The sequence below is a fragment of the Gymnodraco acuticeps genome, unplaced genomic scaffold (assembly GCF_902827175.1).
Source record: "Gymnodraco acuticeps unplaced genomic scaffold, fGymAcu1.1, whole genome shotgun sequence".
NCBI classification, from domain to species: domain Eukaryota; kingdom Metazoa; phylum Chordata; class Actinopteri; order Perciformes; family Bathydraconidae; genus Gymnodraco; species Gymnodraco acuticeps.
Genome location: NW_022991375.1, coordinates 34,494 through 53,095, shown reverse-complemented (window position 1 = coordinate 53,095; position 18,602 = coordinate 34,494). Strand labels below are relative to the sequence as shown.

The window sequence follows — 18,602 nt, the reverse complement described above, 5'->3', positions numbered from 1 at the left end:
AATAAAATCCTAATCAGAGGATAGATTTTTTTAAACACACAAAAAATAAACAAAGAGGACATTTTTTATAAATTGTGGGATTCTCAATATTGCATTAAAAAAATACGTAATATGCAAAAAAACAATTTGCAAAATAATTGTGTGATTAAAAAGTAACATTGTTTTGTGTCATAACACTCATAGTGTAGTGTGGCACAAACACTCTTTTTCAAAGACACATGTAAAAGTCATACATATACATTGTTTAAAAAAAAAGTCGGATTATATATTTTTTTAAACCATAGTATTTACACACTTACTAACCTACTGTAATTCTAACAATAGTTTTCATTAAAAAAAAAGAACTTCAAATGAAAACAGTTTTGATTTGGATTGAATTATATGTTGTACGTATCAGCTTTATTTTATTTTATTGTCCTTATTATAGGACACTGTATATAACTATAAAAGTCAATGAAGGCCTATACAAATTAAAATCAATGAATCTCCTGAGTATTTGTGTATTGTAGGCCTATGTGTTAATGTAATTTTTCGTTATGAACACTTCAATTTATCATCATAATTCTTTCAATTTTATATAATTTTTACTGGACATTTAAATGCCATTTTTGTGCTTTTATTTTCCTAAGAAACACATTGTTTCTAATCACTTCCGGTTGAAATATATCTGACTTTACAGTTTCTCTCCCTGCTGTCACCCAGACACCGAAACCAGCATCAGTGACGTCAGGAGCACCCACAACAGGAAGGGGCTATGAAATGCACAAAACATTTGTCAAATGTAAAACTTAAACACCTAATACCTAATTCTGAGTCATCCAATAATACATGTTATGAAATTGAGTATTTTAATCTTTCAATTGTTTTACTCGTTTAATATCATTTTTGTTGGACAACATTTCGCAACATAGAGACATTATACCCCAGCAAGGTTTGGTTTTCTTTCAACTGACATACTGTATGTGCATTTAGGTTTACTGTAGGTTTTCTTCTTTTAATGAACACTGACTTGAATCTGCAGTGATTGCCTCCCACTTGCCAAACTGGACTGTAGAGAGAGGAGCCATTGTGTTCCAGATAACATGCTGAGTCGGCCATTCCTGACCATGGCTGCATCATTATTTACAAAAACTACAAGCCCAAGAAAAGACATGCCTAATTGTATATTATAATACATTACATTTTGCATAGTGAATATACAGTAACCTTGTACATTTGGTCCTTCTTCTTTCATTATTATAAGACCTTCCTTTTTGATAAAGCTTATAGTTAGGGCTGATTAGATCCAGCCCCTAGTTTTGCTGATATAGGCTTAGTTTGTCGGGGGACATCTTACTTCTTCCTTCTCTCTGTCTATACCTGTGTACTCTCATGTTCCGATTAACCCAGCTTCCCCAAATGTCTTTCTTTTTGGTGTCTATATACGCCGGGATCCGGAGTCATGGATGATCCTGCGCTCCTCTGTCCTGGATCGCGAGCCCTGGATCTTGAGTCGTGGCTGTGGTCCTGGATCATAGGTCCTGGATGGATATCCTCGTGGATTCATCTTCCTATTATACACACATGCATTTCCAAACATTTGGACTACCTATGTTGCAAATGTATTATCTTTTCAATTTACACACGGCATCTATTGCACGTCTGTCCGTCCTGGGAGAGGGATCCCTCCTCTGTTGCTCTCCCTGAGGTTTCTCCCATTTTTCCCTTTAAACTGTGGGTTTTCTCCGGAAGTTTTTCCTTGTACAATGTGAGGGTCTAAGGACAGAGGGTGTCGTATTGTCATACTGATATTTTGTACAAACTGTAAAGTCCACTGAGACAAATGTAACATTTGTGATATTGGGCTATATAAATAAACATTGATTGATTGATTGATTGATTATTATTTTGTCTTGGTATTGAGTTCTAGACATAACACAGACAATCTGTTAAACACATCATAAAACTATATTGCAACATGTCCAAATCAAAGGCATTAAAAACACAAATAAGAAAAGATAAGAGCAGAAATTATAAAAAGCTAAAATCAGTCAAATAAATAAATAGAATATTTAAGATTGAAAGCAACGTAATCAATTAAAACCAGAGCAACTGGCAATGCAATAGGTTGAAATAGCGATTTTAAATTGCCCAAATAAGGTAAGAGAGTAGAGTAGATAATTATCAAAAATAAACGATATCAATCATTATTTTAAGTTACTGATCAGTGCATGCAGGTTTTTAAGTAAAATGTTCTTGAAGCTTGGGGGTTGTATTTGTCAGCTAATGACGATGCACATTTACTTATTCTACATTGCATTTTATGAGTTTCTGTTGTGCATATCAAGCTTTCTAAAAGGTTTTCTAATGTTTTGGTTGACTTTTTAGTGCAAGCTATTTTGCAGAATATATTTTTGTGCTTTGAAATATCAACGGGGACAAACTCAACCTTTTCAAAAAGTGGTGGTGACATGTCCACAGTATAAATCACACCAGTTTATCTCATTAATTCACAGTGGTAGTTGTTCATTTTTGCAAACTCAGGTCCGCTCCTCTCTATGTGAAAGGTACTGGTTTAGCACTGTGAAGCAAAAAAAGATACCTTTATAATGTATGACCACATTATCTTTCAGTATAAGTGAATGGCAGACAGGCTGAGGGGTCTCACTGTAATGCAATCTTCCAGCAGAAGATGGCAGCAGATATGCCCACACATTGTTTCTTACAGATTTCTGGTGAAGATGTGTTTTGTTTACCCCAAATGAACAATCGGTATTTTATTTCAAAATTGTGAATGGCAAGTGCAACTGATGCTTCAATCGTTTGCATGACAAAAAGGCATAATAATAGCCAGTGCCAGTGTTATGTTGCATTGGAGCATGTTTTAGGAGATGTTGTAACCAGGCTATAGCCCTGCCCTCCCCTTACATACGCGCTCCACATTGCTCCTTACAAAACCTGTTTCCATTTATCCGGGTTTTGCACCGTGTGGGAGGAGAATCACAGAGGCACTTGTTGGTTAGGGTCTTATTTTTTCCATCTTCCCACTTAATAGACCTACGGTATGCACCCTCGATTGGAGAAACTATTTGCCAGCTTTGGGCAGGAAGTGGGAGAAGTTTCTGCCTTTCAGGTAATTTCAGGACTGCTCAAGATGGGTCATGTTGGAAGAGCTGGACTAGCAGCACATGGGAACTGATGTCCTTGTTGTTTACATCCTGAGGAACCAGCCACAGCTCCCCACATCCACTCTGATACGGGTCTGCTTGGTGTCGACACTCTGCTTGGTGTCACACACTGCACATTTCCACTTCCTTCTCCAAATTGTCCTACATTTCCCCAAAATGAATTTCGACCAGATCCTCTCTGCAGTCGGAGGCTTCGGGAGGTATCAGAAAACTCTGTACGTATGGATTTGTTTACCCCAGATCCTCCTCGCTTTCCACATGATGGTGAGCATCTTCACCGGATCCTCGCCGCCCCACCACTGCCGAGAGAGCTCCAGCTCAGTACACGGGAATCAGTCCTCATTACCGGGTACACTCAGTGGGAACTTCAGCCTCTCGGATTCCTCCTGTTTCTCTTCAGATGTCAACCGGACTGAGCGTGTGCCATGTGGACAGGGCTGGGTGTACAGCAAGGAGACTTTCCAGAGTACCACAGTCACCGAGGTCTATAATATAACATGCTGATGTTGTTGCTTTTTTAGTCATTTGCACAAGGAAATCAAACTACATGACTTAGAGTTGAAACATGATACTATTATACTGAAAATGTAAGTTATCACAAGATAACATAAAAGTAAGGTGAGCACAAACAAGCAAGGTAAGACAATAACATAGCAATGACTGGTATATATTTATGGTTTAAGGCTTTACTTTTCATTTCGACACAAGAAACAACACTGCCTTTCTTTTGTGAATCTGATATTTGCCACAGTGAGCTTTTGCTTTGACCAGCTGCAATGCAACAACACTTGATAGCACAATTTGATTGGAACTGACACACAAATGATTCAGCTTTAACACTTGCCCCAGTCTATTAATGGAAAAATAAAAGTTGTTAATTTTTGTCCTGCAATCTCTTCTGTGTTTTCTTCCCTTCTGACAGTGGGACCTGGTGTGTGACAGAGCGGGACTGAACAGTCTCGGGTCGTCTGTCTACATGTTCGGCCTGCTGGTGGGCTCTGTGCTGTTTGGAGCCATGGCTGACAGGTAGGCTTTGTTTCTCCATCTTAATCCTGAAGCCGAAACAAACAGCCAAACTGTCGGATTCAGAGACATTGCACAAGTGGCCCATATGTCAAAGGTCATGCTAATGAGTTGTATTGCGGTGGGGTTTAACTGATAATGTTTATTTAATATATCATAACATATTTCGTTTTTCTGTCAAGATGGTAAAATCTAGGAAATTATAGCTTTTATTTAATTAATTAATGTATCCTTTATTTGAACACATCAAGGTAGAGACCTAATTTTCAATATGGCTGACAAGTAATACAAATTATATCAATAATCCTTTATTTTTATTTATTTTTCTCTTCACTATATCTGTAAAGCGTCTTTGAGCACCTGTAAAAGCGCGAACAAATTAAATCTATTATTATTATTAAATAAGAAGTATATACAGTATAGCAGAAATGCTAAAAAGCCAAATAAAAATAATAATAAAACTATAAATCTATATTTGCTTTGACTTTTTAGCATCTTTCTGTATTACTTTTGGTACCTGAAACACATCCTGTCGCTAACAGTTGTTGAGGTCTTTGTGAAAACACAATTTCGATTGTTTTGCATATTATTCCAGCTGGTGCACAATGAGAAAAACCAGCACCAGTACCTGCAACTTAATCCAATATATCATATGAGCATGTTCGATAGGGGCCCATATTAAAAGACAACAACGCAGTAAAGAAAGTGACTCGTAAATAAATAAAACCCAGTGTCTATAATGCCTATCAGATATAAAGAGAGAGGACTTAGCTTGATGTTCACAATGCTGAGCATCCTAAATATCTCCATATCAATATCTCCATCATTTTTAGTTAAAGAGACAGCATTCAAATCCCTAGGGGCACTAACACTCACATCTTGTTGACATTCCTGCAGGTTTTGCATTTTCTCACAGTAACATTTGTCTGTATAGGTCACCCTGTCACAGTCATGTTTGATCATTTATTTCATGCAAACTCATTTCCGCTCCTCTCTCTGTGTAAGGTACGGCCGACGCTTCGTCCTGCTGCTGTCCATCGCTCTTCAGACCTTGTTTGGAGTCGCCGTGGCCTTTGCACCAAACTTCCCCATCTATGTGACTCTCCGCTTTCTAGTTGGCACCACGATATCGGGAGTCATCATCAACGCCTTTGTACTTGGTATTTACAAAGCACTCAACAGACTTCTCACGTGTGAATTGTGAATTATTCATTTTCAATGACAATTAAAGGGGCCCTTTTATGCTCTTTGGGATTTTCCCTTTCCTGCAGTGTCTTACATAGGTTTTTGTGCATGTAAATGGTCTGCAAAGGCTAAAACTGTGGATAATCCGTAACACAATGACATCACTACGTAACACTCGCACTTCTATTGGCTAGTGCTCCAACACATTGTATGTGATAGGCTAAGGGGCAGGATATCTACAAGCAGTTGACCAATCACAACAGAGCCGGCCAGCAAACCAATCAGAGCAGACTGGGCTCTGGTTTCAGACAGAGGGTGAAAAGAGGTGCTGCAGCACAGGCAGTATGAGAAAAATAAAGAGCTTTTTAAAACATGTCAACATGTCACAGTAGAGGTGCAAAATACAAATATAATAATAATAATAATAATATATTTTATTTCTATAGCGGTTTCTTGAACCCAAAGACGCTTTGAAATATGAAACCTGAAAATGACCATTATATGTCCTGTGTAATGTTACTAGCAGGCATAATTCTTAACTGTCAGTGGCTAGTCATCTCATTTGTCAAACCTTCACATATCGTACTTAAAGTGTTAATTGCTCATGCTTTCTTTGTCCAATCCCACAACACAAACCCTTGCCACCCTTTCCACAACCTTAAAGCTCCACACCACGACCCTAGCTTAACCCTCTCCTCATGAATCCTCCTCTCCTCTCCTCTCCTCTCGCTCCAAACCCTGCACTCTTTTTCTAAAGGCACTGAGTGGACGTGCACCAAAAGACGCATGCTGGCTGGTATAATCACCGACTACGCCTTTGGTCTGGGCTACATACTGCTAGCGGGCGTAGCATACTTGATACGAGACTGGAGAAAGTTGCAACTGGCCATATCGGCCCCCGGTTTCCTGCTCATCTTCTATATATGGTGGGAAATTCAACAAGCACCTGAACATTAACCCAATGTTTATTCATACAGTTCTTCACAAGAGTAAATTAATGCCCTCTTTGTGATTATCATTTCCTGTCCTACTCCTCATTGTGGCATTTTCTCCTCTCCCTTCTCCCCCTGTCGGCTCTCTCTCTCTTTACCTCTGTCAGGGTGGTTCCTCAGTCGGCCCGATGGTTGTTGGCCAACGACAGAAGGGAGGAAGCCATCGCACTCCTCCGCAAAGCAGCACTAGTGAACGGCCGTGTCTTACCTCCTGCTGTACAAGTGTGTCTCTCTGCATTTCATAACTGCCTTCTATCTGAACTATTTCAATGTGTCTTTTGTCTGCAGCAAGACCTGTTACAGACTAATCTTTTTTAGAATGGAAAGGAAACAACAAACCCATCACTTTGTTTGTCCATTCCCTACACTGCATAATTCCTTTATCTCACAGCGGATTTAAAATCATGCCAAGATGAGATGTTACACAGTGTCTATATTGTGTCAAGATTGCTCACTAATTTCCTTTAACAAATGTGAACTGTAGTTTTGTTTAATATGTCCCCTTTAAAACAACAGTAGAAGTGAATTTGCTGGGTGAAAATGTCCAGCTGTTGGTGATACACAATGCACTTTTGGCATTCTAGTGAGTATTAATAGCAGGATAGGTATGTAAGTGGGATTTTCTCAAAATAACCCACAGTACCCAAGGTCATAGCAACAAAGGAACACTCACTGCAACAGTTGGGCAAATGCATGTGTTTTTAATTGTTTAAATAGCTATGCGCAGTGGCGGCGCCAGAGATTTTCTCTAGGGGGTGCTGTGGGGTAGCTTGACGTTTCATAGAGGGTGCTCAAACATTAAAGGTGCGGTAGGTAAGTTTGAGAAACCGGCTCGAGATACACTTTTTGTTATATTCCATGGAATGCTCTTAACATCCCGATAGCAATGAATATCTTAAGTGCTTTGACAAAAAATCCATAAAAAAATGTAATCTGTGGAACGAACCCGTGGTACTGTAAAAAGTACAACCAATCCGTTTAGCCGGCCCGGCTAAACGGATTGGATTGCCTCCCTGTCTGTCAGCCTTCCATCTCGTGCACGCACAAATGTATCTCGTGCCCTCATTGGGCGTGCATTGCAGCAGTACTTCAATGACTCGCCAGCAACAGGCGGCCACTAGGCTTGTTTGAGACGCGTTGCGGCTCGCCTCGAAAGTAGACGAGAATAGCCGATCGCAGCCGGGGGAGGTCTCAAAAAGCTGGCCTGAAGTCGGACAGCTCGGAGTCGGCTTCGTCTTCTTCTTCTTCTTCTTCTCTCGGTTTTTTGGCGGATTGCAAACAACTTTAAGGTGCATACCACCACCTCCGGAGTCGGCTTGACTCGGTTTGCATTTATAAAGAATGCACACGCCATGTGTTTAATCGTTAATGTCAGATATGTACTAAGTAAATACATTTGTTCCTGCTCAAGATTAGATTCAACTTTATTGTTATTGCACATATTACAGGTACTGAGACAACGAAATGCAGTTTAGCTTCTAACCAGGAGTGCGACAAGCAGTAAAGTGAAAAGTAATGTACACAATCAATCTACAGAATAAAATATAGAATGAATTGAATGATGAATAAACAGTGAGGGGTATGAATACACTAGATATCAGCCTGTGAGCAGTATGAACAGTGTGTATGAATATGCTAAGATATATAAAGTATGAAAACGGTAAGCAGTGCAAGTATAGTATAAAATATATAGATATTAATTTCATGATGATAAACATTGTGGAACAATGATGAAAAATGGGAATGGATGTGGCGACGTAAAACTGACACAAAACAACAACAAACTTTTGCCGAGCCAATTGGAGAGTTTCATCAGCAGCACGGGGTAAAAACCACCAATGAGCGCTCAGCTCGAGATACCAGCGAGTCGTTTCCCATCAAGCATTTCGCTTCCGCAGCCCGTGGAGAGGAACTGCGCCGACTCGCCGCGCCTCGCTCTCAAGGCTGCGGGCGTCTTTGTCCCGCGAGATTTCAACGTCTCATGTAGGCGAGAGCAAGTCGGACAAAATGACTAACCATCATGCAACGTACTAGCAAGACGTTGATCGCAACTGCGCAGGTCTCGCTTGTCTCAAACAAGCCTATTTTCACCAGTCTGCTGACGTCATGTGCGCGTTCATGTGTGTTGGAGGAGGTGCTCTGTAAGGAAGTCTGAAGGAAGGGGCAGATTCTTTTCGGCTGTGTACTTTCACATTTTAGTGCACTCGAGCCGGTTTCTGAAACTTACCTACCCCACCTTTAAGGGTTTCCCATTAATGCACCAGCACTACAGTTGAATTTTCTACTGCAACACTCCCCACACGCACACACACGCACACACAGTGCACCCGCGACTGTTACAATGAAGGCTCGATAATCAGCTCACGGCATATGTGTAAGCAAGTGCTATTTTTACAAGTGGGGAGTGGACCTCACGTCCTCTAGGAGGGTCCTCACCTCCTCTAGGGGGGATGCTCCCCCGGGAAGATTTTTTTTTAAATATTGAAGTTAAAAGCATCAATCTGGTGCACTTTGAGAGCAACATTAAGAGATCTATGGATACATCTCTCATCACCCATATGAAACAGAACTGTAAACAGATTTACTTTTTCTTTATGGATATTTTACAAATCACTCCCCTTTTAAAACAAACCGTTTGAGACCCACTGAGATAACTAGACTAAAGTTAACTATCTAAACACTGAGAGTCCTTTACTTCACCTGAGCTGAGGTTACCTGAATGAATGAAAACTTTATTACAGACTCAGGGTCCAGATAAAAGACAAGACATTACATATAATAAATTACACCTGAGACTCTCCGTCTGACAGGAGAGAGTTCTCCCTCCACCTTGTTGTTGAAAAAGCTCCTTATACCCGTTAGCTTGGCTAGCTAGCACCAGATGCTAACCACAACGATCTCCGGTAGATACCCACCGGTGCGCTCTCTCTCTCTCTCGCTCGCTCGCTCGCTCACGCACACAAAATGGCTCGTGCCACACACACACAGAGCAGAGCTTGAATGAAACACAGAGACCCAGAAGTAAGCTTCTTGTAATCACGAGGCCTATTATGTGCAGAATCCCTCTCGCTTTCAGGTGGCTTTGATTGAGTGTCCACACGTGGACGTTTAAGGACTAAAAAACGATCATATTTTCACTTTGCTGTTAGCAAATCATTTGGCGCTCTAGCTAACAGGAAGTCACTCAAGTGTCACAAAGTAATTTAGCCTATGGGTAGGTCAAAAATCGAATGGGTGCTGGCCATTGGCCTAATCATATCACCTGTGTTGGCTTTATGTTTTTGGTCAAACATTTGTTTGTTTCACATTTGCATTGATGTAATTAATATTTTTTCTCATTTAATAAAAATAATAATAATAATTTTCGAAAAAGAAAAATATATGTATTTCTTGGGGGTGCTTAGGGGGTGCTTTGGCAATCCTGGGGGGTGCGGCTATATAACACATGCTTTGGCTACTGGGTTAAAACTTGGATTTGTTTGAAATAATAAAAAAGTAGAATATCACCAGCGTTGTCTTTTAAATGCTTTTGTTTTCCTATCCAGATTGAGAAGTTAAGTGGAGGGAAGCAAAGTTATTCAGCAGTGGATCTCGTAAGAACTCCTCAAATGAGAAAGAGGGCTTTCATCTTGTTCTACATCTGGTACGTTTCAGGCATCTGTGTATGTGTTTATGCTCAAATGCTCTATTGAATGTGAATACCAAATCATTCCATGTTTCTTTGTCTGTTTTATTTCTCTCTCTCCCTCCGTTACTCCCCAGGTTTGTGAATGTGCTGGTGTATTACGGCCTCTCTCTGGGTGTGTCCAGGCTGGGGACCGACATCTACCTGACCCAGTTTGTGTTCGGGTTGGTTGAGATCCCGGCCCGTTCTGTGGTCCTGCTCGTCCTGCCCTACAGTCGTAGACTCTCCCTAAGTGGATTTCTGGCTGTGGGAGGACTCGCCTGTCTGCTTACGCTCGCTGTTCCTCAAGGTGCATTTAATGATTTCTGTAATCGTTCTCCAAATAGGGATGTGTCGGTCGCGAACAAGCCGGCATAAAGTTTAAGTGAACGACGGGAGCCGGCTCGCGCCCGCGAACGAGCCATTTTTTACACGGGTGCTCCGTGCATGCATGCAGTGACATGTAATATCCAAAGATTAGAGACGGTTGGATGCTGCTGTTTTGAGCAATGCAATTATATTTATTTTCATTATGATATTTATTTCTGATTATTTTTAGGCTCAGCAAAGATTTGTTGTCAGTTTGTATAGGTGTTGCTATCTGCTTTTTTTTTTAGCGTGGTTCTACAATCAGAGTGTTACAAGCGTCTGTAAATGCAATGAAAACAATTGGCCACAGCAAATCATTTATATTAAACATGTAATTTTTACTTTTGAATACTTCAGTACAAAGGATGCGTTGAATAATTTAAGTGATATATGTGTGCACATATAAATCATTAGTCAAAACAGGGCTACATTTGATTGAATTATAAAAGGTATATTTCGCAGATAAACCTAGTAACCCCGTCCCCTTAAAAAAACGGCTCTTTTGAACGGCTCTCGCAAAGGAACGGAGTCATAAGATCCGGCTCCCTTCAAAGAGCCATAATTCCCATCACTATCTCCAAACCTTTATCTCATCCTCAAATAACTCATACTCAAGTGCCTCAACTCTCTCTCTGCCTGTAGATTATCCCCATGTCCAGACTGGTCTTGCCATGGTGGGAAAGTTTGGCATAACAGCGTCCTTTGCTGTAATCTATGTGTACACTGCTGAGATTTTCCCCACTGTGCTTCGGTAAGACATGTTCATTAGTACAGTTTCAATTCATTTTCTCATCCAAGATTATCTCAAAGTGATTTTTAACAAGACATGACGTGAAGGTTCTTGTAGAAAGCATTAGTGACTAGGTAAAAAGTTCCTTATAAGTGCTTAGAAATAATATTTTCATGACTGAACTTAGCTTTATTGACGGAGCTTTGTTAAGATTAATACACGCTTTACAAACTTGTATTATCGGCTTTGATTGGTTAGCTGGCCGACCCTGTTGTGATTGGTTAAACGCTTAGAGATCTCCCGCCGCTTATCACGTACAATGATACACTGAGAAGCTGAGGGAATTTAGCCTTTGCAGACCAATTACATGCACAAAAACCTATACAACACACTACAGGAAAGAACAAGCATAATGGGCTCTTTACTTGAATACCTATTATAAAACCCTTTTTCCAATGATGTTGTTTCTTCCTTGTGTACAGGCAAACAGGACTAGGTGTGTCCTGCATGTTTGCGAGGATGGGCGGTGTGTTAGCTCCCATGATAAACATACTTCACAGCTACAGCCCCACTACACCTCTGCTCATCTTTGGTACCTTCCCGCTGCTCGGGGCTCTCCTGGCCCTGGCGCTGCCCGAAACGGCCGACAGACCTCTGCTAGACACGGTGGAGGACGCAGAGAACTGGGACATGAGGTACCACAATGTGACCTTGGTTTGGCTAATGTGTCCTTGAAGCTCCTTAGCCCTCCTTTTTCCCATGTGCAGAGAGCTCAGTGTGTTCCCTGTGTTTGGTCTCCTGCAGGTCGCCTTCCGACAAGGAGAAGGCTGAGATGTCTGAGGAGACGAGCCAATCAGTAAGCAGCACAGAAAAGCAGGAGATCTAGCTAACTGTGTGTGAAGTGTGCACAAATTCAATTATTCACATTAACACAACAACCTCAACTTTGTTACCGGGTACTGTACTTAAGATGAGACACTACAGACTTCCTCACATGCACTGGTTGAATTTTAGATTTGGGGCCGTTGTGCCTCTATTACACGTCTTTTTGAAAGAGTTTCAAATAAAAACATCCTAAATGCTCATTAGGGGATTAGTTTACTACACTTTGTATATATGCGTCCGTAGATTTCTCCTTAATCTGCCAAAAGTTAGCATTAGTCAATGAACCATTTGCATATTTAAACATAACAATTTCTAGTTATACAAAGAACATTTTCAATCAACTATGGAAGTTTAGAGGGTTAGTTAGGGCAGTTTTCTCCAATGTTTTTTCCCAGACAGAAATCCCCACTTCAGCAGCACTTATGTAGATCTATTCTGAAGTTTTTATATCATTCATAGTCTGATTCAAATTATGTTATTCTTATTTTATATTTTTTAATGGATGTTTTCTGATACATGGAGTGATAACAAGAAAGACCCAAATGTCCCTCTGTATAAACCTTTCACTTTCAAACCTGTCAATGAAATGAAACCATTTAAAACCTGGCTTTTTCCTATGTTTGGATTTCTGCTACGAAAATGTATGCCAATTCCTGATTAGCTTATTTAAACAAAGATTTCAGAAAACATGGGTTAATGATTTCCTTAAGGGGAAATGTGCTGGTTAGTTCATAGATACAATGCTCTACCCTATTCACCTGTAGTGTATCCTGTTCACACAACACCCTCTATGCAATACATGATCTGCATTAAGAGCTCTATGCAAACACACCAAACTGAAATGCACATACGCACAAACAGGGCTTTTATATTTGCTGCCAAGGCTAATTTAACAGCCTACACTTTTTGAAAATGAAGGTTAAAAGTATTTCTTTACAATCTGCTCAACTGTTTACACCTTTAGTAAAAATCTTGAGATGTGGTTTGATATATTTTACATACGTGATGGGACAGAATTTGCAGACACACAGATTGCATGTTTGTATTGACTTTTTTTTTTTTTCAGACTGAAGGATTTGTTATTAAAATAACTTTAATATTTTTATAGAAAAGTGTACCATGTCTGTGGACTGCTGCTGGAATACTTTTGTGGTACTTTAATGCTGTATTGAAAAAGCAAACTGCCTCAAATGTCTATATTCTCAAGCCAAGAGAAATAAAGCTAGTTGAGTGAGATTGCATAGTTAACTGTATCAATGTAACATTTTGTCAGACTTACGTAGCTCATTAGCGGTTTTTTATGGATGCAATTGAATGTTTCTGTGATTAGAATGTGAACATATATTGATATCAGCATCATTTGTAAAAGTTTGCTGACTTTTTTATTGTATTGAATTATACTTGGATGTCAAATGGATTATTATTGAAACTGAAATATCTGGTACTGTTGACTTTTACATGAAGTTTTTAAGGGCTGTCATTTTTATAAATAGGAATGTGTAATACAGGTAAAGGCATGCATCAGGAGCATTGGTTATGTATTATGCCATGACCCTCAGGCAAAAGGAATTTGGTTCTCCTAAATCTATTATTCCCATCGACAAGAACTCAGTGAATCCATATTCTAATGCATGACTCTGCTAAAGCATGCATTGCTGCTGCCCAACAGTGTTTGAACAGGTTTGCTTACCAACAAAAGGGTCACAGACGCCATTAAACCTTATTTCTTTTTTATTGCATTGATTCCTGACCATTGCATTTGAATGCAACAAAGTAAAACATTTAAATGTAAAAAAATGTACTTTGTACAACTGAATTGAAGGCACTGCAGATTTGTGGCACCAGCAATAAACTTGTTAAAAACTGTGTTTGGAAACGTGAGCTTATTCTGTGCAGCCTCTTATTTCACCCTGTTATTCAACAGCAACACATAATGATCACTAAGCAGCTCCTTGTGAAGTGATCACAGCGCCTCAACACGTCTGATATCAGGCAGCTTTCATCCTCAGGCACTCACATAGTGGATTCAACACATAATTAAACATAGTGGAAATGTGCAAATCTATGCCAGTGTGACATATGTGGCATCAGTGGTGACCCCGCAGTTGTTATCCTTCATAGACATGAGGATGTAGCCGTCATTGCCCCAGTAAGTGGACCATGAGTTCTTTACCAACCAGTAGGGCTCCTCGTTCAGGGTGCCGTAACCCACTGCTAGCACAGCATGATCCAAATCTGCAGTGGTATTACCTGAAAAACACAAGAAACAAGTTGAAGAACAAGATCGGTGTTGCAGCAAAAAGTGTGAGCACCAGCGAGATGTGAACTCACCACACGCCGGTTCATAGTAGACACCGTGGCTGTAGAACACAAACGATCGGTGCCCGGCATCGATGCTGACAGCCACCGGCCCGTTTTTAAAGAGCGCCAGCTTCAGGGCCTCTGCATCTCCTGATGTGACGTTGGTGTAGCTCTTGATTTGTGCAGTCAGCTGGGACGCGTTCACATGGCAAAATCCATTCTGTTCAGAAAGGAAGGGTCAACGTTTACGGCTGAATTCATGTAGCAGCAGGACTAAAAAACATGATGGTTTCCCCTTGTGGCTAGGGATGGGAATTGATAACATTTAATAAATCCAAATGCCTTGCCATGCTTTTATTCAAATGGACTTACAAGATGTAAAATAAACCATGAAGATAAAACTCAGAGCAGCAAGAAACCTGCGAGTACATTCACTTTAAACCATACCACTGTAAGTGCTTGTGCATTAGTTTCATTGGTCAAAATCTTTAAAGAGCTTTAACAGCTACAACTTCTCTGCTTATCGGTCAGATTGTATATCTATTTGTCATCGCAGCTGTTGTGGAATATTTTCCAAGGCCCATAACTTTGACCCAGTGTATCAGTTCAAACTGTCCTGACTGAGCACAGGCACCTGTAACCTTGGCTGCTGTGCTCTCAGTGTTCTGTCTCCCTGTTCCTGCCTGTTGGCGTCAGCTGATAGAGGTGTTATCATTCTATCTTGTTATCCAGCATGTTGATGATGCTCTCTGAACTAGCTAAATACATGGGTCTGGGGTAGAGTTCTTCAGAATTGACGTGGCAACTCTACCGTGAAGTCAGAACCTCTGACTCTTGGACTTGTGATGTGAATCCTCCGGCCGTTAACTCCAAATAAACCATCATGTGTTTGACATCAAAGCTACTGCTCTTCCCGTGTCTCCTTCCTGAGTCGGTGACTCCCAGTGCATAGCTACACAGAAGTTTCCTCTACAGCAGCTACTTTCATATCTCAGAGAACACACCACTAAATGTGTGCCTAATAATGTTTGATCATGTTAGAATAAAGGGAGCAGGGGGACAAAACTTTCCCTATTTGTAAGAAAGAGGTAATAGAGGTGGGACCAAGTCATTGTTTTGCAAGTCCGAGTCAAGTCTCAAGTCTTTGCGCTCAAGTCCGAGTCAAGTCTCAAGTCTTTGCGCTCAAGTCCAAGTCAAGTCTCAAGTCAGGATGGGCAAGTTCAAGTCAAGTCCAAGTCCTAAACTTTGACAAAACGAGTCATAAACAAGTCATTGTATGCTTTTCACCAAATGTAATGACATCGATCAACAGAATAATACTTAATAATCAAACTGCTCTTTATTAGTCACATTAATAATTTAATAATCCATTTTCTCTCTGCTGGTAAAGTAACGTGTTTTTTTCTATTTGAAGAGGTATCAGTAAGGTGAGGCTATCGTGACGGTTTGATTCAGAAGGAGTTTAATGTATAAGATCCCTGATGTTAAGGTGACCAGAATGTTTATTTCCACTGTGTACAACATGTTATAAGGGACCCACAATCTATCTTTATGCAAGGGATAATGTGCAGTGCGGCGGACTTTTTAACACCTTTTTAAGACCACTTTGAATAGAATTTAAGACCTATTTCACGGCAATAAAGTATGAAGGAAAATTGATATGAAAGAAGAAATACGTCCCATAATCACTTACAAAGTAAATGTATTCATGTTCAACATAAGAACAGTGACTGAACATAACAGCATAACAGTACAGAACTGTGTTAGCGTGTTGGACAAAAAGTGTGTATGTGTGTGTGTGCTTGAGTGTGTGTGTGTGTGTGTGTGTTAGGGCCGTGCAATTAATCATATTTTAATCGCAATTACGATTTTGGCCTGCCACAATTACGAAAACAACATAATCGAAAAAAAACGATTATTTTGCTTTGCTAGGTTGTGACAGTGCACTACAACATATTTGATCTAATGAATTTTTTAGTAATGTATCATTTATTTAATTAATTTTTGTATTGGTTTTTCAGTTGAATTATACGTTCAGGGTAATCAACAGTTAAAAAGATACTGTTCAAATTATTATCTGTTTTAAAGTTCAATAAATGGATGTTTTCAAAGTCAATGAATAATCGTATTTAATAATCATGATATTAATTATTGACCAACATAATCTTGATTATTGCCATAATCGAGCAGCCCTAGTGTGTGTGTGTGTGTGTGTTTGTGTGTGTGTGTGTGTGTGTGTGTGTGTGTGTGTGTGTGTGTGTGTGTGTGTGTGTGTGTGTGTGTGTGTGTGTGTGTGTGTGTGTCTGAGAGAGAGTGACAAGAGCTATATTCAGAGCTCTGCTGCCTTGGCTACACTATTTCATCGTTGCTGTTGTATGATTGGTGTTTAGCTGCGGTATTTAGCGTCTACAGCACCTCCGCTTTTAGGGTTGACGTAGACCCAAACGTCGCCCGGAGGTCCCCCGGTGTTGTTGTGGGAGCTGCTGCACTAGCTAACGCTACATTAGCTGCTGCTGCACTAGCTAACGCTACATTAGCTGCTGCTGCACTAGCTAACGCTCCACTAGCAAAACAAACGCTAATTTATTTAGCAAAAGGTGCAGCGGGCTTCAAACACGTTCCCTCCACTGGTTTCAACCAAGCACTAAATTAGATGTTTTCCAACCAAATACGGTTGAACTGACACTTCCTCATATGAATTTGTAAGTAGATTCGAAGATAGGCTACATGAGCTGAAGCTTGGTTGCTAGGTTACTAGCTGGGTGTTCTCCAATAAGGGGCCGGGGGGAACAAAGTTAGTGATTACTGGTTCCATGTTGATTTAATTCAATACAAATTGTTGGGGGGAACTGAAAGGCTATTACCATACTAGTTACTTTGTAGCCCGGACATTTCCCCCAAAACACATTTTAGACGCGATTGCAACACAGAAGTACCTTTCAAATCCCATAATTTTTAAGACTTTCTAAATCATATTTAAGACCTTTTTTAAGGCCTTAAATTCAAATTTATCAAATTTAAGACTTGTTAAGACCCCGCAGGAACCCTGATTGTAACTTTTTTAATTGTCTGAACTTCTCCTACCTCTGGCAATAAATCCTGAGTGTTTACCCTGCTCTGAAGGTTATTCTCATTTTAGAAATCCTGCACTCAGCTTTGCTTTCTCCAAAATCATTGAAAAGCAGCCAGATGCTGCTTCTTTTTTCGGTTTTCGCTCATTTCTTGACTTTTTCCGACGCGCTTGCATTTAAATCCGGCTCCCCGTCGCTCTGTGCAGCTGGCCTGTACCACTACACATGCTGTGCCCCCCACCTTTCTTTCACATAATGGTATGATCCTAGTGTGTCCTCGCATATGATTGGCCGCATGTGCTAAACAAAGACCCGCCCCTGCCTGCAAGGAATCTCAGCAAGAGTAGGAGCGGCTGGAGATTCTACTCTCCCCGACGGGAGTCTGCTCTTCTAGCGGCAGCTCGCGATCGGCAGTGTTGGAGACCTCTGAATTAAATGATCAAGTCACCTCAAGTCAGAAGGCTCGAGTCCAAGTCAAGTCCCGAGTCATTGGTGTTCAAGTCCAAGTCGAGTCGCAAGTGTTTTGTGATTTTGTCAAGTCGAGTCTCAAGTCATCAAATTTGTGACTCGAGTCTGACTCGAGTCCAAGTCATGTGACTCGGGTCCACACCTCTGGGTAACGGATCTGTCAATACTCACAGGTAGGAGTACTTCTTAAAGGTAGGGTAGGTAAGAATGGAGAAACCAGCTCGAGTGGGCTAGAATTTGAAACTACGCAGCCGAAAAAAACAAAAAAAAAACAGACTTCCTTACAGAGCCCCTCCTCCAACACACACGAACGCGCACATGACCAATGAGGACACAAGATAAGTTTGTGCACAGGTGGAAGGCTGATAGGCAGGTAGGCCATCAAGTTATTTTAGCCGGGCCGGCTCAAATGATTGGTCGTGCTTTTTACAGCGCCACGACTTCCACAGCTTCCACAGATTAAATATTTGTATGTATTTATTGCTATAGGGATGTTAAGAGCATTCCATGGAATATAACAGTTTTGGCGCAGTGGTTAGAGCATTGGTCATCAGATCAAGGGACGTTGGTGAACTCCAGTTCGAATCCCGCCTCGGCCGCCACTGCGTCAGGCCGTTGTGTCCTTGGGCACTTAACCCGCATTTGCTCCTGTGGGTAATATCCGCAGTAATGACTCTTACATGTCTAATATGTGTAATGTGTACTTGTAAAGCGCTTTGAGCACCTGTAAAAGCGCTCTAATAAAAA

General features: G+C 40.6%; 2 protein-coding genes across 2 annotated transcripts in view; one reads left to right on the top strand and one right to left on the bottom strand.

Annotated features, from left to right (window-relative positions):
• The first annotated feature begins 2,957 nt into the window (after nt 1–2,957).
• Nucleotides 2,958–13,883, top strand: si:dkey-166k12.1 (solute carrier family 22 member 13). The gene is made up of 10 exons (XM_034240847.1): nt 2,958–3,650; nt 4,090–4,193; nt 5,196–5,350; nt 6,133–6,301; nt 6,475–6,589; nt 9,913–10,010; nt 10,130–10,341; nt 11,043–11,151; nt 11,613–11,825; nt 11,935–13,883. Exons 1-10 carry the CDS (start codon nt 3,168–3,170, stop codon nt 12,014–12,016), a joined length of 1,740 nt encoding a protein of 579 aa, XP_034096738.1. The 5' UTR covers nt 2,958–3,167; the 3' UTR covers nt 12,017–13,883.
• LOC117562896 (digestive cysteine proteinase 2-like) overlaps nt 13,729–18,602 on the bottom strand; it is a 20,649-nt gene continuing 15,775 nt past the window's right edge. Inside the window, 2 exon segments of the mRNA XM_034240848.1 lie at nt 13,729–14,265; nt 14,347–14,536. Coding sequence (XP_034096739.1) covers nt 14,078–14,265; nt 14,347–14,536 — 378 coding nt within the window. The 3' untranslated portion in view covers nt 13,729–14,077.